The 24,051-nt window shown below is 56.8% G+C and overlaps 2 protein-coding genes across 2 annotated transcripts in view; one reads left to right on the top strand and one right to left on the bottom strand.

Moving 5' to 3' along the window:
• Positions 1 to 5,906, bottom strand: part of CSPG4 (chondroitin sulfate proteoglycan 4) — a 35,165-nt gene extending 29,259 nt beyond the window's left edge. The window contains exon 1 of the mRNA XM_081047787.1: positions 5,737 to 5,906. Coding sequence (XP_080903913.1) covers positions 5,737 to 5,818 — 82 coding nt within the window. The 5' untranslated portion in view covers positions 5,819 to 5,906. The remainder of the gene's footprint in view (positions 1 to 5,736) is intronic.
• Positions 5,907 to 16,064: 10,158 nt separating this feature from the next.
• CIMAP1C (ciliary microtubule associated protein 1C) lies at positions 16,065 to 19,113 on the top strand (the record flags this gene model as incomplete). The annotated part of the gene is made up of 4 exons (XM_081047996.1): positions 16,065 to 16,185; positions 16,975 to 17,085; positions 17,985 to 18,095; positions 18,632 to 19,113. The coding sequence occupies 4 exons, from the start codon at positions 16,065 to 16,067 to the stop codon at positions 19,111 to 19,113; spliced, it is 825 nt and encodes a 274-aa protein (XP_080904122.1).
• Positions 19,114 to 24,051: the final 4,938 nt, after the last annotated feature.

Here is a 24,051-nt window from a genome sequence, read left to right as displayed (position 1 = left end):
TGGTGTCGTGGGAATCAGCCTCCTGGGCCCACTGATATTTATAGCTGCCCCCTCCTGAAATGTGGGAGGGAGGGGGGTTGCTCTTAGGTGGGAACGGAAGTTGGTCTTCGCTCCCCAGCCCCCTCTATGACCCCAGAGAGCAGGCTGGCCCAGGCCAGAGGCCCTGCTCTGGCGGTAGAGCTGGGGGCTGTGTGTCCTGAGTTGGGTGGGTGTTTCCCCCAGAACTTCTGGCTCAGGGGCTGGACACTCTCCTTGGTAGGCCCTGAGCCAGGCTGCTGAGCAGCAGAGTGTGTGTGTGTGTGTGTGTGTGTGTGTGTGTGTGTGTGTGTGTGTGTGTGTGTGTATGCATGCGCTCCTACTGGGTGTCACGCTGGTGTAGGTCATGGATCGGGAGGCAGAGTTCTGGTTAGGGTAGGGGGAGAAAGGCCGCAACCCCACAGGGATGGAGGGCAAGGCCCCAGGATGGGGGCCGACCAGGCTGTGGGCCTCAAACATCAATGGTTAGGAAGGCTCCCAGGGGTGGTGGGGCTGGAGCTGGACCTTGAAGGATGGAGTGAAAAAGGGAAGACCAGTTGCAGAGACCAGGTTGGGCAAAGGTGGAAGGGTGGCAGGGGTTACGGAGCATTAGCTGGTGGCCCAGTCCGTCAGCTGGGCTGTGGGCATAGGGTTACCCTGAAGGTGGAGGCTGCCATGTTGGGGGATGGTGCCGCTGGGCCTCAGGCAGGCGGCACCACGGGCTCCTGCCTGTCTGGATACTAGGACTGTCCTGTTTGGCTCCAGGAGGGCAGGGGTGTGATGCTGGGGCAGGAGGCCAGGCCCCCAGCCTGGTGGGGGAAGCTCCCTGCCTTTTGCTCCAGACTTTGCTCCACCTGGGGATCCTTGGTATCAATCATCAACTGGCTTCTCTGAAAGCCAGAAAGTTCTTTCTTGTATCTGACCCGAATCTCTCCTGCTCTCAGGATGTTTTAACTCAAAGCAACTCATTGGTTTTTAAGACTTTTTTTTGTTCAAGCCACAGAACACTTCATCGAAAACAAAACCTCAATCTATAAACATGTTCATGGAGCTGCTATGCGGGAATTGGGGTGGGGCAAGCATCCCATATTCCCAGACACGGGAATGTAAATCCCGGGAGCACCTCGGGGACAGTCTGCAAACCCCTGGTTGGCTCAGTGACCTCTATGCTCTTTTGTGGGCTCCGTCCTTTGTGGGCAGCAAGTGAGTGGAGGCCTCGGGGGAAAGCAATGGGAGATCTGCCCTGGCGAGCCACTGGTCCTGTGGGCAAGGCCACACCCAAAACGGGTACGAGGACAAAGAGGCCCTGTTAAGGACTTGCTGTGACTGAGAAAGTAGCTGTCCCTCTCTGGGCCCTGGTTTCCCTATGAACCATGGGGTCTGGTAGGGAGTGTCAGCAGTAAGGTCTGGGAGGGGAGGCAGTCTAGCTGACCCACCATGACAGCTAAGCCACGAGAGAGACACACCCTGAAATGGTTTAGCATGAGTAGTGGCAGGAGGCCTGGCAGTCAGCTCCTCTGCAGACTAGAAGCCGGCAGGGCGTGGGCAGGAGCTGAGTGGGAAGAAGGAATGGTGGACAGGACAGGCACTGGCCAAGCATGGGTGGGCCGTGCTGCCAAGCCGCCTTGCCGGCAGCCCTAGACCAACTACCCTGCATCTGAGACACATGTGCCTTCATGTGCCATCCCAGCTGTCGAAGGAGCGGGGGCCTTTCCAGAAGAGGACTTCCTTCTGCTGTGAGAAAGGAAGGAGGGTTTGGAAAAGGGGGGCTGGAGAGGCATAGGGAGATGGGGACAGAGATCTGGGGCCTCAGTGAGTTTTCTCTCCCCTGAAGACCTGTCTCTCCTCTCCCCTGCTGGGGGGCCAGAACCCGCTGGTGGGGGGCTGCCCACCTGGCCTGATCTGGAAAAGCAAGCTGTTGTTGGGGTGAGTGAGAACATCATGGCCTGTGTGCCCAAGGAATGACCTGAGGCCAGTCCCTCCTGTTCTCTGAGCCTCAGTTTCCTCAACTATGAAATGAGAATGTTTCTCGACCTCCAGGGCTGTGGGGCTGCAGGGGAACAGCACAGGGTGTCACTGGCAGTAGGAGCCCTTATAATGAGGCTCCATCTTCTCCCTCGTTTGGAGTGACAAACCCTGCTGAGAATCGGGGAGTGCTAGGAGCCCCTACCCTAGAGAGAATCCAAGTAGAAAAGTGTTCATACCAATTGAGTTCATTCAACAATTACTCCTACACATTCAGTCATAATGGTTACACAGTGCTTCTGAAACTCAGCCTATGCTTCCACTGGAGAAAGAGCCTGACTCTAGAAGGCTCTACAGAACTGGACAAATAGAACTCGACAGGGGGCACCCTGGAAGCAAAAGGGGAGCTGCATGGGGCCAGGGGCTGGGGGGACAGGTGGTGAAGGAACAGAGGGCCCAGGGAGAGAGCAGGCTCAAGTCCTGGACCCAAAGGCCACCTTGTTCATTTGCTCCCGACACCAACTAGCAGCCACAGCTCAGCATAGGCCCCCTGCTCCCGTCTTGTCCTTACCTCCTCCCCCCCAGGCACCACACAGCCCGGATCTATGAGATACAGAGCTTGGATTTCTCGGTAGGGAAGCAGCAGCCACCCTGGGCTCCTGGCCCCGCTGCCTACCCAGGTCTGCGTGTGGCTGGCTGCTGGTTGTGTGTGTACTCAAGTGCGAGCCCACATCTGTGTGCACCAGTGAGTGTGTGCGTCAGGTCTGTTTCCAACTCCCCCGCCCCTGTCCGCCCCCTCTTGGGCAGCACGCCCAGTTCCCAGATGGAGTCTATATACTTCCTCTGAGAGCTCCCCACATGCCCCACTCCCCTCCTAGTCAATGCCAGTCTAGCCCCACCTGGCCCACCTGGCATCGTCCCCTCCTGGGTCCCCCGGGCAGCTGCACTGAAAGGCCCTTCTTGTCCTGCCCAGGCAGGCAGGGAACACTGGGAGGGGAGCTCAGTTATACTTGGTTCTGGAACAGCTTTTCCAGACTCCGGGTGGGCTGGGCCAAGGGCCCTGGACCCTGCCCTGCCCCAGAGGCCCAGGGCAGCACGTGCAGGTCAGAGGCTATCACTGGTTCCCCCCAGCCCCCTTGCCAGAATCTGCCCTGGTTCAATTCCTTGCACCTGATAAGACATCCCCATTAGTTCCTAGGTTACACGGGAACCCTCCCTACCAGGTACTCCTGCCGGAGTCCCAACCCACTTCAGTCCCTTGCCTTCCGCCTTTCAAAGTCAGCTATGCCAGGCCAGGGGGCAGACGCAGGCGCCACTGGCCCTACATGCTCTGTGCTGACTCCCATCCCCAGGTTTTGCCCTCTCCACATCTTCAATTCAAACCCAATCTCCCCCAATGCTGTCGCTCCACTGAGAGCCTCCCACAGTGGTCAGAAGGAGCTGGATACCCACTTATCATCCACACTGTCACAGTGGCCCAAGCCTAACCCCCACACAGCTCCCTCAAAGCAGGACTGCAAGCTCTTCCTCGGAAGCTGGACTTCTCTGTGGGACTTCGGGTGCTTTGCTTCCTCCCTGGGGCCTCAGTGCACCTGTCTGTACAATGGAAGGTTGGTTCAGACGTCTTCCAAGGGTGCTTGGCTCTCAGTTCCCATGACCTTGATGCTCTGCAATGCTCACGTGTGCAGGGAGAGCATTCCCGCATGCCACCCTCTGGTACCCAGACCGTGAGGGCCTCGAGGGCCAGGGGAATCCGGGAGGGATGGCAGTGACACCTTCCTGGGGGGCGGGGCTGCCCCTACTGCAGAGATCAGGACAGGGAGCTAAGCCAGGTGACAGGCATGGTGACAGAGACAGGTTTTTGGAGGGGAGCTCTGCCTGGGAGGGAGAGAGGATACCAGCTCGCTCACCCGCTCCCATTTCCAAATCCTTCCTAAAGGCAGGGATCAGCTTAACATTATAAAGCCCCACGGGCACCATGCCCTGGTTCAATTCCTTGCACCTGATAAGAGAGGTTCAATTCCTTGCATCTCTCTGCAACCTTTCTTGGTTCCCCATTGCCAACAGAGCATAGGCAATGGGCTGCATTTTGCCATTTAAGGTTTCTGTGCCCCAGCGCAATGGCTCTTCCTGGTTTGTGCTCAAGCCGGGCTGCTGGCCTTCCTATCTCAACATCCCTCTGCTCATACCCCCTCAGGGTCTTTGCTCCTGCCCCTGCCTGGAGTGCTGACCCTTTCCCATTCTCTAAGGCTTGACTCAAAGACTACCGTCGGCCCCACCCCAGCTTGCCTCTGGGTTTCTCTTCTCCATACTCTTCATCTGGGTCTTCGCAGACATGATAGGAACTGCCGTTTGAGTTTTAATTTGCTTTTCTGCCTCCTGAATGAGTTCAAGCTCAGCCTGTGCATTTCTGTGCACTGCTCATTGCGCAGGGTGGTGCCTGCTCCTTGTCAATGCTGAGGAGGTCTCCAGAGGGGCTCTCAGCAAAAGCCCACGGAGCTGGGGGTGCCGCAACCTTTCCCTTGGCTGGAGGCTGGGGACTGGATCAGCGGACCTCCCCAGTCACCTCAGCTCCCCCTTCCCAGCTCTCCAGAAGCCCAGCCCATCATCCAGCCCTGAGACCTTGAAGGACGGGGTCCCTGGGGATGAAAACAAGGAGCCTGGGGATTCAGCTCTGACATACCCCAGTGAGGGGTCCTCCCCTGACTCATCTTCCTTCTGGGCACCTCGTGATACTGTCCATTAGCGCTGGCCTCCCCATCTGATGGGGAGAAGGGTGTGGCCTGGCCCCTGGAAGAGAGACTCAGGCCCTTCCCCTGCTCATAGTTGCTCTTGGGAATGGTCCCGAAAGCTGTAGGCCGAAGACTGATTCGCACAGAAGACTGATTCAGACAGGGGTAGTAATGCCTGATGGGCCCTGAGGCCACAGTTCTTAAGTATAACTAGACCATGCCTAACTCAAGGAAGAATGGTGGGATTTCTGGCATTGTGACAGAGGGGACACACCCAAGCACCTCTCAGAAGGCAAACTGTCATTCAGTCTCTGCTGGGGTCAGTGGCCAATGCCCGGGACAGGGAGGTGTGGCAGGGGTTGCCTCTAGGAGACTGAAGAGTGGGTGGTCCTGTCTGTCACCCACCAGGCCTTCTCAGTGAGGGAGAGGAGAGAGAAGAAAGAGGGGCAGAGGAGGGCAGCAGGAAGGAGGTGGGGCAAAGGCCTGACAGAAATGCACCTGGGGACAAGGCAGTGGGAGCAGGAGCAGAGCCTGGAGGGGGCTGAAGGAGGTGGGAGCGGGTGGAGGCGCATGCACCCCACCCCCTCGGCACAGGGCGCGGCAGGGTGGCTCCCTCCCATTTGGAGCACTCCCCCATGCCTGGCCTGGGCAGTTGAGGCTGGGGTACTGCTTCTGTCATTGGGTGTCCCCTGGGCACCTAAGAGGTAACAGAAAGCCTGCTGGGTGCAGGGAGCCCAGGCAGCTCTGGGGCCGCCAGCGCACTGGGTATAAGGGAGAACCGTGTGCAGAGCCAGGCATTCCCACCCGAGCTCAGGCAGCCAGAGCCCGCAGAACCCCAGACGGAGAGCTAGCGGTGGGGCTCTCGCCGCTGGCCCTGGTGGAATTCCCAAAGACTCCAGTTCGGGGTGGCAGGGGGGCAGCCCCCTTGTCTCCTGGTCTGGGGGCCACTTCTGGACTCTCCTGCGCCTCTTGGCTTCCTAAGGGACCCTCCACAGCTCCTGCCAGTGTCAGGCCCCTTACTCACCTGCGGATGCTGGTCCGGCCAACGTAGCCAAGGTCAGAGCCAGGGCCAGCGCCTGGGCTGGGGGCGGCGGGCCTGAGCGCATCGCCGGGGCTGGCAGCAGGACTTGAAAGGAGCGGAGCAGAACCAGGAACCCGGCCGCCGAGGTCGCGAGTGAGAGAACTCGCCCGCCCGTCCCGGCGCGGCTGGAGCTCCCGGGCGCCTCCCGCCTACTTAGCCCCAGGGGCGGGGCCGGCGCAGACCCGCGCTCCAGTTTCGGGCCCGGGCTCCGGGGCTGCTCCCACCCCCCCCAACCTTCTTAAAGGGCCCGAGCGTCTCCCAGGCCTGACCCTTACAGCTCCGTCAGACCCGGGCCCTACACCGGAGATGTGGGCCAACGTCCGCGAGGAGCGCAGACCCCCGACCTCTGACTCTAGGAGACCTCTGGGAGGAGACACGAGCTGGGCTAGTCCACTCACTTCTCTCCCTTCTGCCCTTGCAAGGACTGGTGGGAGGTCCTGTACCAGGCCTAGGAGGAAGAACGATGTCCCCACCCAACAGACTGCTACTGGGCATCTTTGCCTCAGAGGTCTCCTCAGGATTCCATCTGGCAGAGAGGCACCAGCCAGCGATCTTGCAGTGGCTCAAGGTAGCAACCCACTGGCGTTGCAACCTTGACCTTCTCCGCCCCGCAGGGCGTCAGTTTCCCAGTGTGTAAAGGAGAGGTGTTCTAGTCTCCCCCACAGGCAGGAGGGATCGTCAACTCCATGGTATCATTTGCCTCAAAATAACGTTGCAGGGTGGGCAGAACCACCCCTCCCCCATTTAATGGAGGAGCAAACTCAGAGCTGAAAGTGGTCCTTTCAAGACCCCCAGGTGGAGAGCAGGTTCCTGATCATTTGAGACCAGGACCCCAGGCCTCCTGACTCCTGAATTCAGGTGTTTTAACTTCTTGGGGCTGTCTCCTGGAAATCTGGCCCTGGATTTAGCTCCTACCTAGCAGCTTCAGGCTGGGGCCCTGCTCCTCTTGGCTCACTCCCAGGCAACAACATCATCCTGTCCTGAACAGGAGGAGAAAAGGCAGTATTATTGCAGAGCCTCAGGGCCTGGAGGCTCTGCCTGCTCCCTAGTAGCCCCCATCAGTGTGGCCTGGCCTCAGTTTTTGTGTCTGGTGAATGGCTGGAGGAGCATTCCTGGAGTGCTCTCCCCTTCCTTCTTCCCTCAGGATCTCTCGGTCACACCTACCTGCTTGAGCCCACTCCCCACCCCATCCACTTTTTCTCCAGCCTCTCCCCTTAACCAGTGAGTGACATTTCCATCCTGTGCACAGCACTTTACAGTTTGCAACAAAATTGTGCCCCATTTCACTGATGAAGAAACAGGCTGAGAGAAGTCAAGGGACTTGAGTGAGTCTACAGAGCAGCTAAGAGGTGGGGCCAGGTCTTTGACCCCAGAGCCAGTGACCCTCCTGCCCCTACACAGCGTGATGGTGCAAGGTCTGTGAGATGGTTCTGAGCACTGGTCTGGAATCCAGGCCCTGAGTTCAAATCCCAGCTTTCCTACTTAGATGTCCAAACTTGAGCAAATTGCTCAAGTGCCTTAGTTTTCTCATTTCTAAAATGGGGTTTGTGAGGATTAAACGCTTTAATGTACCTCGGGTGCCTAGCCCAGGCCTGGCATACAGCTGGTGCTCAACAAATGCTTGTCCTTTCTCCTCCTTTTCTGTCGTCCTGCTGTACACCCTCCCCGTGTTTCAATTTGCACATAGCTTCATACTCATCATGTCCCTTGAAGGAAAGCCCTTTGAGGGCTGAATTTTCCCCTTCAGAGGCAGCTGCATACAGTAGGTACTCAATAAATGCATTCTAGGTTTGACTAAGGAGCCAGTTGCTGCTGTTCTGTGAGGAGTTTGGCAAACCTAAGAACTCCTATCCAGTTCAGCCTTGAAGGCCTGGGGCAGGGCTGTGCTCAGTTGGTCTCAGTGGCAATAAAGCCATTGATTCCACAACTTGTCCCTTGTTTTTCCTTCTCCCCAAGTCAGCAAGGCACCTGGTCCTTGTTAGGGGCTAATTACTGGCCAAGTGTGGGCCTGGGGTGGTGGGTGGGTGGGGGGAGCAGCTGCTGGGAAGACTGCCTTTGGAGGAAAAGTGGTTTCCTTTTAGGAATGAAAAAAAGAAGGGGTGCAAAGGCCTTGCTTCTTTATGAATCGAAAACTTGGGGGGGATCTTTCCACCCACTCCATCTTCCCATCCTACCCCTCCCCATCTTCTTCCTTCTGCCCAATCCCGACCCACGCAGGTTTAACCACGAGGAGTCCACTGCCTGTGTGTGGAGCCTCCAGCTGGAGTTCCCGCCCACAGCTGAGAATAGAGACAGGATTAGCTCACAGCCTCCCCTGCTTTGTTGCTAGCTGGGAAGAGACACAGGCCTGGAAAAATAGTGGCAACCAGCACAGCAGTAATAACCCATGTTTGCTTCTCTGTTGGGCCTCCCAGTTTACAAAACATTCACCTGGTCTCTTGACAACCCTGGGATTGCGAGAGTGTTGCGAGAGTGTTCCCTTTTCACTGATGAGAAAACTGAGGCTCCAGTGCAAAAGTGAGGCTGGGGCTCCAGCACACACAGGCCTGGCCTTTGTTCAGCCTGTTCAGCACTTGAAGTGTTTTGTTCAGCACTTGAACCCCAGACCTGAGCTGAGCGGCGTCATGCTAGGCAGACTGGCAGAAAGTTGAGGCCATGTGTTGCTTTGGAACTGATCCCTGACCACCTCCTACTGTTTCAAAGCCCAAGTCGTTGGCCTGGGCAGTGCCTGCTGCCTGCTCCTCGGTTGTCCCCTCCCCAGCCTCCTCAGCACACCCCCTGAGGCCTTGAAGCTCCTGAGTAGAGCTGACTAGGGCCTCCCTGGTGTCCTCAGGCCTCCTCCCTCTGCCTTCTGACTTTTGCCATGACTTTCTTTGGTTTGGGTTGGCCGGGTGTCCTTGGCGACCATCCCTGATGGCCCGGGTCTCCCTGGCTACATCTCACCTTCCTCCAGGAAGCCCTACCAGACCGCCTTCCCACCACTGACTTCCCTTTCCACAGACTCCCTGGCGTAGTGATGTCTGTATTCTCCTCGTGCCTACCTGGAAATAAGACCGGGTCTTATATTAATTTTTGCTCCAAAAGATGCATTAGGGCGTATTTTCAGGGGATGTCTTATTTTTTCATGTATAACAATCTACATTTATTCAAATACAGTCATGTCATCTTCTTTTGGAACATCGCCATAACGAACGTACTAAATGCGTCCATCTGGCTGACGATCTTAACTGGGACTTATTTCCAGGGAAACACGGTAGCTGGGTTCGGAGGTGTGAGTCAGGGCCTCCTCTGCCCCCTCAACTGACTCCTTCCCATCAAAGCACAGGACAGTGCCCTGGACACTTGAAGAATGAAGCAGGATGCCCTCACTCAGGCATGGAGGAGGATTCCATAATTTTTGAAACTACTATGACCTGTGGTATGTGCTGCCTCAGTTTCCCCAAGAGATCTGCCTCTAGGAGAACAAACAACAGAAGGACCAGCATCACCCCCTTCCCTGCCCGCAGAGTTCAGCCAAGCATGCTGGCCAGGCCCTCCTAGTCGCTCTTCCCCTCTGCTTCTGGGACTAGAAGTGCCTGCTGTGGCAGCAGCTGTGGGTTGGTCCTGCCCCTGGCCGGGACCTGGCAGCAAGTGTGTCTCTCTTTTGCACCCCGACTGCCTGAGTCCCACCCAAGGTGCCTGTGGCCAAAGCCAGCTTGCTGGTAAAGGGTGGGTCCTTGTGCCCTAGATGGGGTATACCTGAGCTGGGTGGAGCCCGGCTGCCCAGGTCCTGCACTCACGGAATTGGCCGTCTGCCATGGAGGACACAGAACCCAGGCCACAACCGTGCAAGGGAACACAGGCTTTTGGCCCCGATTCTGTGGCCCTGCAATCTCGTGGGCAGATGCTTCATGGCAGGGGTCCCCTGACCAGGGACCTCTGCTAGAAGTGGTCTTGTTTCGCTGCTGGCTGGAGGCATTGATGGAGCCCCTCCATGTGCAGGCAGCCAGGCACAGGAGGGCGGGCAACTATTCCCAACAATTACACAATTCAGGAGCTGCAAATTTAGGTTTGCTGCCCTGGGAGCTGGCTGTGGCCTGGAGGCCAGTGGCAGGGCTTTGTCTTGGCCAGGGGCCGGGTCTGAGCCATGCCCAAGCCCTACTGGGGAAATGGGGTGGGGTGAAAGGACCGTCTCAGAGCCTCTGTTCCCAGGAGCAGACACTTATCTTCCACAGGCTTATGGCTTCAGTGGCTATGACCAGCTGGCCACAGCTGACTCCCTGGGGGTTGCGCTATTTCTAAATATTGGTTCATGCTGTTAACCCGTGCTGTATTCCATTGGTTGACATCCGGCTGCCTGCAGAGAGAGCCTCAGGGAGAGGGAATGAACAGCCCCTGTTTGGATGGAAAATCTGTGCACATACTTGTCCAGGGTCTAGCATAGCACAGGCACCTTTGGGGGCTGGGGAGGGGCTCCCAAAAGAAGGATGAGAAATACCTGCTCAGGGCTGGGAATGAGGCTTCAATGGGCGTTAGGATATGTGCGTCTGAGCTGGTGGCTGGGCAGGGCAGTGGAAAGAATGTGAGGTTAGGAGCCAGAAGTCTGGCTCTGCCAAGCTTTTCTGTGTGGCCTCAGGGAGTCACCTCACCTCTCTGCCCCATTCCTTTCCTCTGTAAATTGTCGAACCACCATGGTGCTCGGATGAGGCCCTCCAACAGAGGTGCTGGGGCTTTATGAACTGTGAAGGGCAGTGCCTGGTGGTTATGATGACAGGAAGTGTTGGTTCCAGGGTCCCGCTCACTGCCTTACTCCATGGAGTCCCTTGAAGGAGAGGTAAGACTGACAACCAAGAGCCAGCTGGAGAAGGTAGCAGGGGTGTCTTCAGTTTGTGTGGGGCTTAGTAGGTACGTAGAGCTTGGATTTGAGCCCCCTTGGTTGGGTGTCCTTGTGCAGTTAAAAACCTGTGGTAGCCAGCCTCCAAGATGGTCCTCAGTGGTCCTCACTGCCTGGCATTCACACTCATTGAATAGGTCTGACCTGCATGGTTAATAGGGTATTATAGAAATGATGGAGTGTGACTTCTAAGGCGAGCTCATAAAAGATGTGACAGCTCCTGCCTTGTCTCTTCTGATTACTTGCTCTGGGGGAAGCCAGCCACCATGACCCAAGGACAGTTTAGCAGCCTGTGGAGGCCCATGTGGGGAGGAACTGAGGCCTCTTCCCACTAGCCAGTGCCAACTCACCATTCATGTGAGTGAACCATCTTGAAAATGGACCTGCCAGCCCCAGTAAACTTTCAGATGACTGCAGCCCCTACTGACATTTTGACTGCCACTTCTTGAGAGACCCAGAGCCAGAACCATCCAGCTAAATCACTCCTAAATCTGGATCCACAGAAATGGTCTTAGGTTTTGAGGACAATTTGTTACTCAGCAATAGGTAACTGACACAAACCCGCACACTGTAAATGGTGGCCCCGTGAGCCAGGCTGAGAATGTGTGTGCGACTCAGAAAGCAGGACTCTGCTCCCTTGGGGAGGAATGATGTTTCCTTGATCAATCCATGGATTGACTCATTGACTCATTTACTCAACAAATATTTCTCAAGCACTTACCACATGTCAAGCCCTATGCTGGGGGCTGGGGACACCAGAGTAAAGACAGACACCCTGGGGAGGAGGATAGGGGGGTGTCTAGGACAAGCTCAGTTTTCCAGCTTGGGCACTTGGATGGATGGTGGCATCATTCATTGAGATAAACGGGAGGTGGGGGCATGAGAAAAGCTTTGGGTGTGCTGATTTTCAGGTGCTTGTGAGAAACCCACGCGGCATTGTGCAGCCCGTTAGATATGTGGGTCTAAAACTCCTGAGAAGGTCTGAGCCCGAGGCATATATCTGGGAATTGTCAGGGTACAGGTAATGGGATTGAAGCAACAAGAGGAGACAAGACTGCCCAGGCGAGAGGAAAGTGGTGGGAAATGAGAGGAAGGCCCAGGACTGAACTCTGACACACCAACTTTTTTTGGACGCAATTTCAGACTTACAGAAAAGTAGCAAGACCATTACAAATATTTCCCACATACCCTTCACCTAGATTTCCCAAATGTTAATATTTTACCACATTTTAAATTCTTTTCTATGTATGTATATTTTTCCTGAACCATTTGAGAGTAAGTCGCAGACGTAATGCTCCTTTAGCCTTAAATATTTCAGTATGTATTTCCTAAGGACAAGGACCTTCTGTTTCACAACCAAAGTGCAGTGATCAAAATTGAGAAATTAACATTGGTACGATACTTTTAACGAGCCACTTTCTTTTCCTGGTTTTGCCAATTTCCCCAATAATATTCTTGATAACAAAGGAAAATCCTGGGTTGCATTTAGTTGTCCTATCTCAAGTTTCTATTAATCTGGAAAAGTTGTTCAGTGTTGCTTTGTCTTTCAAGACATTTACATTTCTGGCAAGTACAGAGCAGTTATTTTATTTTATTTTTTAAAAATTTTATTGGGGAATATTGGGGGAAAGAGTGTTTCTCCAGGGCCCATCAGCTCCACGCCGCTGTCCTTCAGTCTAGTTGTGGAGGGCACAGCCCAGCTCCAAGTCCAGTCGCCCTTTTCAATCTTTAGTTGCAGGGGGCGCAGCCACCATCCCATGGGGGAATTGAACTGGCAACGTTGTTGTTGAGAGCTCGCGCTCTAACCAGCTGAGCCATCCCATCTGGCAGCCCCTCCGGAAGCTCAGCGGCAGCTCGTTGTCTTCAATCTAGTTGTGGAGGGCGCAGCTCACTGGCCCATGTGGGAATCGAACCGGCAACCCTGTTCAGAGCTCGTGCTCTCACCAACTGAGCCATCCGGCCGCCCCAGAGCAGTTATGTTGTAAAGTGAATCTTGCTTTGCGTTTACCTGGTTTCTTCACAATTAGACTCGAGTTACGCCTCTTTGGGGGGAAGATCCAGGAAGGGACGTGCTGTCCCTGTCAGTGCTCCCGCTCAGGGGTATGCACCTGTCTGTCCCACTGTGGACGGTGTGAGGTCACGCCACCTGGCTGAGCTGGTGCCTGCCAGAACTCTCCCTGCTAAGTTACGGGTTTTTCCCTTTGCATTTAATAAAGATGTACCAACATTGAAAGAGAGGTGGAGGGAGAAGTTCCAGGAAGAAAGCTTGTGAAGGGGCAGTAGAGGCACGGGAGGGGTACCAGAACATCCTAGAACCAGGAGGCGGTGCTACAAGGAGGGAGCGGTCAGTCATTCTGGTCCAGTGCCATCGAGAGGCCAGTCAAGCGGAGATGAGGGTCCGGTGGTTGCAGCCCCCACAGGCAGGTCATAGTGTAGGCGGAGTGATGGGGCGGGGCCAACCTGTGGAGAGTGAAAGAAGGTGAGAACAGACAACAGGAAAACACCTCTTTGGGGACGTTTGTCTGTGGATTGCACACAGGGATCCAGGCAGTGACAGAGAGGTGTGAGGGGCCAGGGAGGTGGTCTATAATAGATGGAAGGACGTAGGGTATGGAAGTGAGTCAGGAGGGGACAGATGAGGGATTAAAGCTGAGAGGGGTCACAGAGAGTGGACTGTCCTTGAGGAGGCAGAGGGCATGGGAGAAGGTCTTGGTGGGTCCTGCCCAGCCGCGGAGGGAAATGGGAGCAGGTGACAGGAAGCCAGTGGTGCTGATGGTGAGACAGGGATGTTTTGAGTCAGAGTCCATTCTGATGATCTCTCTTTTCTCAGCTGAGGAGGTGGTGGAGCAGGGGCTGGAGGGCGGGCCAGGCATGACGAGGGGAACGAGCCGTGCTTGAAATGGTCTCTGGAGAGGGAGAGAGCAAGCCAACCAGAGTGGAGGTGGGCAGTTGGGAGGCACGAAGGCAAGTCCAGGGTTTGGGGTCATAAGCTTACAGCTGCCTGATGCAGGTGGGCAAGGCAAACGGGTGATTTACCAGGAAAGAAGCTGGACCAGGAGGGCAATAAAGGCAGGAGGGGCCTGAAGGAGCGGGAGAAACTGCAGGCTCAGTGGTGGGTTCTCAGTGACAGCAGACAATTTGTGCTAGAGTACCAAAGCGAGTGACATGGAAGGACAGAGGCTGGTGTTCCAGAGGGAAACGAAGGGTCAGTGCTGGGGAGACGATGGGAAAGCCCCTTGTGCCCCTGGGTGTGCTGGGGAGGGTGGCTGACAGGGAGTGGAGGGGAGGGGTTTGGAGATGGCTGGACCAGGAACTGGGAGGCCAGGGGATTGGTGGGAGGTCCCTGAAGAGGCCTAAGTGACCAGGAAAATAGCAGGAATTGGGTGGGGGTGGGGAAGAAGACCTCAAGCCAGGGCCACCAGGTGTACAAGTCAGGACAGATGGCAGCCCCGAGAGGATGAGTAGCTCTGGATGCGGAGCCCTGGAGGAACAGTGCTTCTGACAGGAGGGGACACTGCCTGATGGGTGCCGGAGACCAGGGACCAGCTTTACCTTGGGCTCAGTGGGATGGGGGTGTGGCAGACAGAACAGCAGCTTTGGAGAGGACCAAGGGCTGTCTCCAGGGGTGAACTGGGTCTCCGTTAAAGCTTAAGGGAAGGGGGCATTTGGAGCAGAAGCGGGGCGGCTGGTGACCTGCTGGGGTGTAGAATGGCTGATTCGCCCAGAGAGCAGTGCACAAGGATGGTAGTGCAGGCGGGGCAGTGCCAGGAGGGCTCCCTGGGTCTGAGAAACCAGGAAACTGCCCCCAGATTAGGAAGTATAGGTCCCAGCCCCACATCTGGCCACTATCAGCACGAGGGGACCACCGGGGCTGGGGCAAGCAGGCCCACAGCTTCCTCCAGGAAAAGCTGACGAGCAGGGGGTGAGGAGGCCGTACTGCCCATGGCCCGAGGCCAGCTGAGGCTGGGCCACCCCACCCTGCCCGGCCTTGCCTCTCCAGGAATCAGAGGTTTGGCTGTCTCACAGGTGATGTGAGCGGCATGGAAGGTTTCCTGCCATCTCTTCTGAGCCTTTTAGTCCCACATGGGGCTTCTGGAACGCCTGGCTGGTTTGCTGCAAGCCCTCACTGCACCTGCCAGTTGGAATGAGTGCTGAGCCGTTTTGGTTTTCATTAGATCAGAGGCTATGATGCAAAGAGAGCCCTGAGGTTTGGGTCCTGGTTCTATCTCTCTATGATGTGATGGGAGTCTTTGGGCAAGTCCTTCCACTTTCTGGGCCTCAGTTTCCTTATCTGTGTACTGGGGCTGTGGCAGACACCCTCTCTAAAGCCAGCTGTCATCTCTCCAAGGTGGAAACTCCTTTTATCTGCTTCTAATCAAGTTTTGTCTGAGCTATGAACTGAGGTTTGGAGGTTGGGGGCCCCGGGGCCCCCAAACCTCCTGAAGTTTTAGGGGTGAAGAGGTCTCCAGCATTTCCTCAGCCCTGGGCCTCATCCATCAGTCTTATGGGAGCTGGATATCTTCCCTGACACTCAGTGTTTCCTTTCACACCACCCCCACCCTGGGGTGCTCCTGACCACAGGCACAGGAAGTGGTTTCTTAAGGCCTCAGCACCAGCCTTCCATGCTCCTTTATTCGTTCCCCATTCCCCGCCTGAAATGCAGCGGCAGACAAGTGTTCCTCGAGCTAGACATAGGTCTCAAAAGATACTGTGCCTTGGGGCAGGGGTCTGGGAAGCTATCAGACAATTACACCTTAGTGTGAAATAGTGGCTTGATCCATTCCCAAGGAAAAACAGACTCTGATAGAAGGGAGGGCATGTCCAGACCCTGGGGGGACAGGTGGGTGGGTGGGGGGTTTAAAGGGTCACCCTAGGGGGCTGTGCAGGCTGCAGGAACCCTTGACCCATGACCTACCCACTCTTTCCATTCTTTTCCCCAGCCCTAGAGCGCCCTTCAGGGGTGAAGAGCTCTGTCACTCTATGTCTCCCCTTTCCTTCCCTGCCCCAGGGTGCTGGGAACCCTTCAGGCTGTTTAGCTTGGTTGGGGGTAAGGGGCAGTGGGGCCTAGTTCTCAGAGTTCCACAACTAAGCAGCCAGCATAGAATTTCTACACCACAATCCAGGCGCCACGGCAACTGAGGGAAATAAACACTGTGGGCCTCACAGTCCAAGTCCTGCAGTGAAGTCAGCTCCAGCCCCTGCCTGCTGGGCCCTGCAGCTGGCTGCACCCCACACGGCCTCAGCTGCTCAAGCCTGACAACTGCCTTCCTTCTCAGCCCGGTACCAGTGGACACAGGGGCCTGGACAGGGGCACCTGGAGCGGGCCCCACACAAGCCCAGTTCCCTGCATCTGCTTAGTGTCTCAGAAACTGCTATTGCCCCTCCCTCCGCCCCAGCCATGAAACTGCCCCAGGGGCCCAGGAACTCTGTGTTCTATGGGCAGCACCGAGAGAAGAAGGCGCAGGTGCCCTCACGGCAGGAGGTAAAGCAGACCCCTGTGATCATGGCGTTGATCAAAGGTGAGAGCAGGCCCCCGCCGTGAGCCTGGGCCCCTTCCTCTCCCTGCAAGGCTGCTGAGGGCGTCCTGCCTCAGTCCTGCCCCCTGCAGGCTCTCCTGGAAGCTGCAGAAGAGCTGTGTCTCCAGACCAGAACCTCAACCTCCAAGGCGGGCTACATTGACAGCTGGAAATTTCCAGGTGGGGGAGGGAGGCAGCTGGAGCATGAAATGAGGCCAATTTGGGAAAAAGGCTGGGGATTTATTGGAGCCTTAATCCCAGCGTTAGCTTTTTCTCTTTTCCTTCTTACTTTCAACTGAAAGCAGACAACCTAATTTTTACTACGTTGTTATTTGGGAGGTGGTTTAGTATGTGATTAAATGTTTGGGCTCTGTTGGCTAATTGTCTCAGAATTTTCACATTACCAGTTTGTGTGACTTTGGGCTAATTGATATTTCTAAGCCTCAATTTTCTTGTCTGTAAAATGGGAAAAAATGATAGTCTGTATCTTAGAGTTGGGAGGCTTAACTAAAATAACACACATGAAATGCTTAGTATACTACTGGGCACAGAATAAATTTTCAGCTCATTGCAACTATTGCCTTTCTTATTATGCATTGTCTGTCCAAGAGAAATTTCATTTTATCTGGGAACGCTACCTTTTACCCAGGGAAACAGTTTGATGGTGGGATTTGTGACAGTGTGACATCAGTGGCAACAAAGACTCCAGTGTTCTCATGAGCATCGTATTTGGGGCTTGCCACCTTTGGCACGGTGGGCCCAGGCTGAGTGCTGCCCTGTCCGTCCTCACAGGTCCAGGGCCTGCCAAGTACCTGCGGCCACCCTGCACGGGCTACCTCGGCCATGACAGCTCCATGTTCCAGGAGCCTGCCAGCACTCTGCACACTCGGCTCTCGGACAAGTGTGAGTGCCCCAGCGCCCAGCACTCCCCTGGGGCAGGGCTATTATTGTTGGGTGCTTGGGGTGGCAGTGAGAGGAAAGGAGCCGTTATCTGTAGTCACAGGCCCCTGGGAACCCGGTCTTCCCTGAACAGGACAGCTAGGTGGCCCGCTGGGACCAGAGGAAGCCAGCAGGGATGTCCGAGTGGCCCACCCCTTTGAAGGCGACTGTGGGCATCCCCCAACTGGACCAACTGAGGGAGTTTTGAAAGGATGCTGTCACTGTCCAGCTGGCACAGCAGGGTCTCCTTTCTGTCTGGTCGTTGGCTGGGGCCCTTTAGCTCTGGCTGCCATGGATTCACTTGCCACAGCAGCTGGGCAGGAATAGCCGGGGATTGGAGGGAGAGTGGTGGGTGGTGGCCCTCAAGCCTTCACAGAGGGTGGCTTAGAACTTCCTAGAAAGGTGGGAGCAGAAGGCCACAGAAGAGCTGGGACTACTGGCCACGGTCAGGAAAAGGAAAAGCTCGGGGTGAGGGGGTGGTCTAAGGTCTAGGGGGCCTGCTAGGCCCCTCCCGGGGGTGACACCCCCTCTTCGGCAGGGGAACCTCCTGGCTGGGACTGGGCCCCTTATACCAACAGTAGCCACCGTGCCTATTATTACCCCTTGGCACCAATCCCTAACCAGCTGAGCTAGCTGCTGTGCAGCTGTTGTCATTTTATCTGTCCCTCTGAACAAGTTCTTGAGAATGTTAAAAGCCCCTTTACAGATGAGGAAATCCAAGTTCTCATAGCACCCAAAAGCCCTAGGACTCAGAAAGGCTCTCTTGGCCCCTCTCTTGGGGAGGGGGCTCTGCCTAGAGACAGGCCAGGCTGGCCCTGGGGAGGCCCTTGGGGCTGACGGAGCCTCTCTGGGCTGCCCTGCAGGGGCCATGGACAGTAACCCTGGACCTTGCTATTTCTCGGACCCTAAAATCACTCGGTTTGGAATGTCCAGGTGCCCTCAGGTACCCATGGAGGAACGCATCTCTAACCTGCGTAAGATGGGACGGGGAGGGAGGTGCGGGCTGGGGGTTTGGGGCATGGCGATCCCCCCAGGACCTGAGCAAGGGCAAAGGGTCATGGTTCCCCACACCAGGGTGTCTGTGGATGCAGGCATCTCCCTGCAGTGTCACACCAAGACACCAATGTCCCCATGTCTGTATCACTATACTTAATGTCTTGAAGTCAATGTTATGCATGTTTGTTGGGGGGTGTTATGATAAAAATGGGGCTCATGTCACAGCTACCACATTGTCATGCTAATGGGCTCATGGGCGCAAGCTTTCAGGATGCTTTCTTGGTGCTATCCCAAGGACAATGTGAGAATACTGACAGCCCACGCGTGGGGTTCTGACGACACCTGTGGTTTTTAGATTGTGACAACCGTGTCACATCCTGATGTCAGTGTGGCCGAAGTCCCTCCCTCGCCCATAGCCTCGTGCAGGGGTGGATGTGTCCCTGCTGGAAGCAGGCTCGAGTGATGTCCAGTCAGGCTAACCAAGGCCTCAGCCCCCTACCTTCACCACTTTCAGGCTTGAGCTCCACTCCATCCTCCTGCCACTACTACTTGGAGAAGACCCACATACCTGGGGAACGTAGGGCTCCCCAGTACACTTTTGGTTACCGCTGCCCATACAGAGTGATGGACCCCCACCCGGCCCCCAACCAGTACCAGCTGCCACTCTTGCTGGGACCCAACATCCCTGTCACCCGAGCTGCTCCTTGCTATAGTTTGGCACCTGCAGACAAGAACTGGTTCTACCAGGACAGTGTGGCAGGAGGCCCTGGGCCAGCCACGCATGCACGACCGGAGCCATCCGTCTACCAGAAGCGCAGCCCCATCCACAGCATGGCCAAGCGCTTCGCCTACCCGATGGACCATACCCTTCAGCCGGGCCCTGGTGCCCACAATGTCCAGCAGGTCACGGCGCACAAGCCCCGTACGCCGGCTTTCACCATGGGTATCAAGCACTCTCCTCACCTGTGCCCGCTGGTCATTGACGTTCGTGACTGAGGCCCCTCCTGGTGTACTCGCTCGGCCCACCCCCCATCCTGAGGATTATTTTCTATACCTAATCAAGCAGCTTGCCACAGTTTAGAGTGGCAGAGCTGGTACCTGCAGTGTCCAGCACACAGAAGGCATTAGATAAATATTTTTATTTATTTATTCATTTGCAAACATTCATGACTGCTTCCTTTGGGCCTTGCCTGGGTGAGGGATGGGGATCCTAGGAGGCAGTGTAGGGAGCCCTGTCTGTGAGAAGTTCTGTTCTGGCTCACCAGGGGAGGCAGCCACATGCCCTCCAGAGTCCTAGGCAGAGATTCCAGACAGCTGAGTTCTAGGCCTAACTCTACCATTAATGTGCTGTGTGGTCTTGTGCAGCTTCTGCCCAGAGCAGCCCTGGGAGTGAGGGGAGGCCTGGAAGATGTCCAAGTCCTCTCTGGCTCCCAAACTGTGTGCTTCTGAGCCCTGACAGTGCTCAGGACCCAGAGAGAAGCAGGACGAATGGGTGCAGGCAGAGGAGGCAGGAGTCATTCTGGGTGGGGATGAGGAGAGAGGATATTTCCTGGGGGGGGGGAGCCAGGAGGACAAGCAGAGACAGTGTGTAGAAGGAAGGGTATTCCTGACAGAGGTAAAGGTAATGTCAAAAACAGGCAGGTAGGACCAAAGGGCACAGGGCAGGGAGCTGGGAGGCTCAGAGGACAGGAGCCTGGGCTGCAGGAGGCTGGCTGGTAATGGGACTAGATAGTGGGCAGCTTGGAGTGGACTCAGGCTTTGTCCTTAGTGCCGTGAGGCTAGACAAAACGCAGTATTTTCAGAATTCTTTGGTCGGAGAGAGAAGTTTGGCAGAATGGGCAGAGCCTGGAAACTACAGTCAGCCGAGGGAGGAGGTGAAGGGGCCAAGCAGGCTGCTGGAGGGAGGGTCTGCTTATCACATGCTGACTGTGGTGTGTCACTTGTATGCACCCAGCCTGCACAACTGAGTCTTGCAGTGCCTGTTGGAAGAGGAGCCACACACTAGCCAGGAGGGGGCAGTGTTGCCTCACTGTTGAGTCCATTCTTGCCCACCCACCCACCAGTTCAGACTTGGCTGCTTTGGAGCAGACAGGTGGCAGCATTTTTGCCAGTCTCTGGGGAGGTTGGGGTCTCTGGAGCTGGCATTTGTCCTCCTTAAATCTTGGCATCCGGATCCCCCATTCCGACTTGGGACCGGACCCTCTCCCAGCTCCTCTGGCCACAGGAGGTGAGAGGACTTCTAGCCCTGCTCTCAGCCTGGGGCCAATGGTAGGAGGGAGGGCAGGGACTATGGAGGGCAAGGGGCTTGGGGGAGGAGGAGAGGAGGTGGAATGTCCCCAGTCCTCATGGCTCAGGCAGAGGCATGTTCTGCATCAGTGTCCCCACAGCCGAGAGAGGCAGGAAGAAAGGGCCACTCAGAACCTTTCTGATGTGTCTGCTGGCTCATCCTTTCAAATCTGAGAAATAGTCAGGTTTTAATTGAAAACGAAAATTGAATTGAAGAACTGACTTAGGCCAGAAAGAAGCAGAGAATATCTTTGGAATAAACACACACACACACACACACACACACACACACACACACACGCGCGCGCGCGCAACAATATTACAAGGGGCTTGTAGAAAACTGCACTGGGGTCATACCTGACTCTGGGCTCAAAGTCCCTCCCCATCCGCCCCCATGTCTGGGGTACTGTGTCCTGTCTTCCACTCTCTCCAGCAAGGCTGGGCTGGGCATGCTCAAGAGGGAGTGAGTGAGCTGGGGATCCATCTGTCTCACAGCAGATTAGAAAGATGTCATTTTGCTGACAATGCCATTTATCACAGAAGCTGCAAAAATTAGTAATGCTTGGGCTGAAAGTGTTGGGTAGGGGTGGGGGCTGGCAAGTGGCAGTCGTTAATGCTGTACTGTGTCACCAGGTCAGGGGAGCTGCAGGGCAACCTCTGAATAGGGATTTTCTGATTTAGTGCTCAGCCCCTCTGAAGACCCTCCAGTGGAAAAATGAGGAACTGGCCCAGAGCCAGGGAAATAACTTTGGCCATATGACAAATTAATGCCCAGTCTCTAAAGGAAGATCCAGGTTCAGTGCGTGACCATGGTCGGGGCTCAGTGTGAGCAGGGTCGGCTCAGTGTGAGCAGGGTCGGGTCAGTGTGAGCAGGGTCGGGTCAGTGTGAGCAGGGTCGGGGCTCAGTGTGACCATTGGTCGGGGCTCAGTGTGAGCAGGGTCAGGGCTCAGTGTGAGCAGGGTCGGGGCTCAGTGTGTGAGCAGGGTCAGGGCTCAGTGTGACCATTGGTCGGGGCTCAGTGTGAGCAGGGTCGGGGCTCAGTGTGAGCAGGGTCGGGGCTCAGTGTGAGCAGGGTTGGGGCTCAGTGTGAGCAGGGTCGGGTCAGCGTGTGAGCAGGGTCAGGGCTCAGTGTGACCATTGGTCGGGGCTCAGTGTGAGCAGGGTTGGGGCTCAGTGTGAGCAGGGTTGGGGCTCAGTGTGAGCAGGGTCGGGGCTCAGTGTGAGCAGGGTTGGGGCTCAGTGTGTGAGCAGGGTTGGGGCTCAGTGTGAGCAGGGTCGGGGCTCAGTGTGAGCAGGGTCGGGGCTCAGTGTGAGCAGGGTCTGGGCTCAGTGTGAGCAGGGTCGGGTCAGTGTGAGCAGGGTCGGGTCAGTGTAAGCAGAGTCGGGGCTCAGTGTGAGCAGGGTCGGGGCTCAGTGTGAGCAGGGTCGGGGCTCAGTGTGAGCAGGGTCGGGGCTCAGTGTGAGCAGGGTCTGGGCTCAGTGTGAGCAGGGTCGGGTCAGTGTGAGCAGGGTCGGGTCAGTGTGAGCAGAGTCGGGGCTCAGTGTGAGCAGGGTCGGGGCTCAGTGTGAGCAGGGTCGGGTCAGTGTGAGCAGGGTCTGGGCTCAGTGTGAGCAGGGTCGGGTCAGTGTGAGCAGAGTCGGGGCTCAGTGTGAGCAGGGTCGGGTCAGTGTGAGCAGGGTCGGGTCAGTGTGAGCACGGTCCGGTCAGTGTGAGCAGGGTCGGGTCAGTGTGAGCAGGGTCGGGTCAGTGTGAGCAGGGTCTGGGCTCAGTGTGAGCAGGGTCGGGTCTGTGTGAGCAGGGTCGGGGCTCAGCGTGTGAGCAGGGTCAGGGCTCAGTGTGAGCAGGGTCGGGTCAGTGTGAGCAGGGTCAGGGCTCAGTGTGACCATTGGTCGGGGCTCAGTGTGAGCAGGGTCGGGGCTCAGTGTGAGCAGGGTCGGGTCAGCGTGTGAGCAGGGTCAGGGCTCAGTGTGAGCAGGGTTGGGGCTCAGTGTGAGCAGGGTCGGGGCTCAGTGTGAGCAGGGTTGGGGCTCAGTGTGAGCAGGGTCGGGTCAGCGTGTGAGCAGGGTCAGGGCTCAGTGTGAGCAGGGTTGGGGCTCAGTGTGAGCAGGGTCGGGGCTCAGTGTGAGCAGGGTTGGGGCTCAGTGTGTGAGCAGGGTCGGGGCTCAGTGTGTGACCAGGGTCGGGGCTCAGTGTGAGCAGGGTCTGGGCTCAGTGTGAGCAGGGTCGGGTCAGTGTGAGCAGAGTCGGGGCTCAGTGTGAGCAGGGTCGGGTCAGTGTGAGCAGGGTCGGGTCAGTGTGAGCAGGGTCCGGTCAGTGTGAGCAGGGTCTGGTCAGTGTGAGCAGGGTCGGGTCAGTGTGAGCAGGGTCTGGGCTCAGTGTGAGCAGGGTCGGGTCTGTGTGAGCAGGGTCGGGGCTCAGAGTGTGAGCAGGGTCAGGGCTCAGTGTGAGCAGGGTCGGGTCAGTGTGAGCAGGGTCGGGGCTCAGTGTGAGCAGGGTCGGGTCAGCGTGTGAGCAGGGTCAGGGCTCAGTGTGACCATTGGTCGGGGCTCAGTGTGAGCAGGGTCGGGGCTCAGTGTGAGCAGGGTCGGGTCAGCGTGTGAGCAGGGTTAGGGCTCAGTGTGAGCAGGGTCAGGGCTCAGTGTGAGCAGGGTTGGGGCTCAGTGTGAGCAGGGTCGGGTCAGCGTGTGAGCAGGGTTGGGGCTCAGTGTGACCATTGGTCGGGGCTCAGTGTGAGCAGGGTTGGGGCTCAGTGTGAGCAGGGTTGGGGCTCAGTGTGAGCAGGGTCGGGGCTCAGTGTGAGCAGGGTTGGGGCTCAGTGTGTGAGCAGGGTCGGGGCTCAGTGTGAGCAGGGTCGGGGCTCAGTGTGAGCAGGGTCGGGGCTCAGTGTGAGCAGGGTCTGGGCTCAGTGTGAGCAGGGTCGGGTCAGTGTGAGCAGGGTCGGGTCAGTGTAAGCAGAGTCGGGGCTCAGTGTGAGCAGGGTCGGGGCTCAGTGTGAGCAGGGTCGGGGCTCAGTGTGAGCAGGGTCTGGGCTCAGTGTGAGCAGGGTCGGGTCAGTGTGAGCAGGGTCGGGTCAGTGTGAGCAGAGTCGGGGCTCAGTGTGAGCAGGGTCGGGGCTCAGTGTGAGCAGGGTCGGGTCAGTGTGAGCAGGGTCTGGGCTCAGTGTGAGCAGGGTCGGGTCAGTGTGAGCAGAGTCGGGGCTCAGTGTGAGCAGGGTCGGGTCAGTGTGAGCAGGGTCGGGTCAGTGTGAGCAGGGTCCGGTCAGTGTGAGCAGGGTCGGGTCAGTGTGAGCAGGGTCGGGTCAGTGTGAGCAGGGTCTGGGCTCAGTGTGAGCAGGGTCGGGTCTGTGTGAGCAGGGTCGGGGCTCAGCGTGTGAGCAGGGTCAGGGCTCAGTGTGAGCAGGGTCGGGTCAGTGTGAGCAGGGTCGGGGCTCAGTGTGAGCAGGGTCGGGTCAGCGTGTGAGCAGGGTCAGGGCTCAGTGTGACCATTGGTCGGGGCTCAGTGTGAGCAGGGTCGGGGCTCAGTGTGAGCAGGGTCGGGTCAGCGTGTGAGCAGGGTCAGGGCTCAGTGTGAGCAGGGTTGGGGCTCAGTGTGAGCAGGGTCGGGGCTCAGTGTGAGCAGGGTTGGGGCTCAGTGTGAGCAGGGTCGG

Source organism: Rhinolophus hipposideros (assembly GCF_964194185.1).
Source record: "Rhinolophus hipposideros genome assembly, chromosome: 5".
Lineage (NCBI taxonomy): Eukaryota > Metazoa > Chordata > Mammalia > Chiroptera > Rhinolophidae > Rhinolophus > Rhinolophus hipposideros.
Note: the sequence above shows the minus strand (reverse complement) of the source record. Positions and strands in the feature narration are given on the sequence as shown.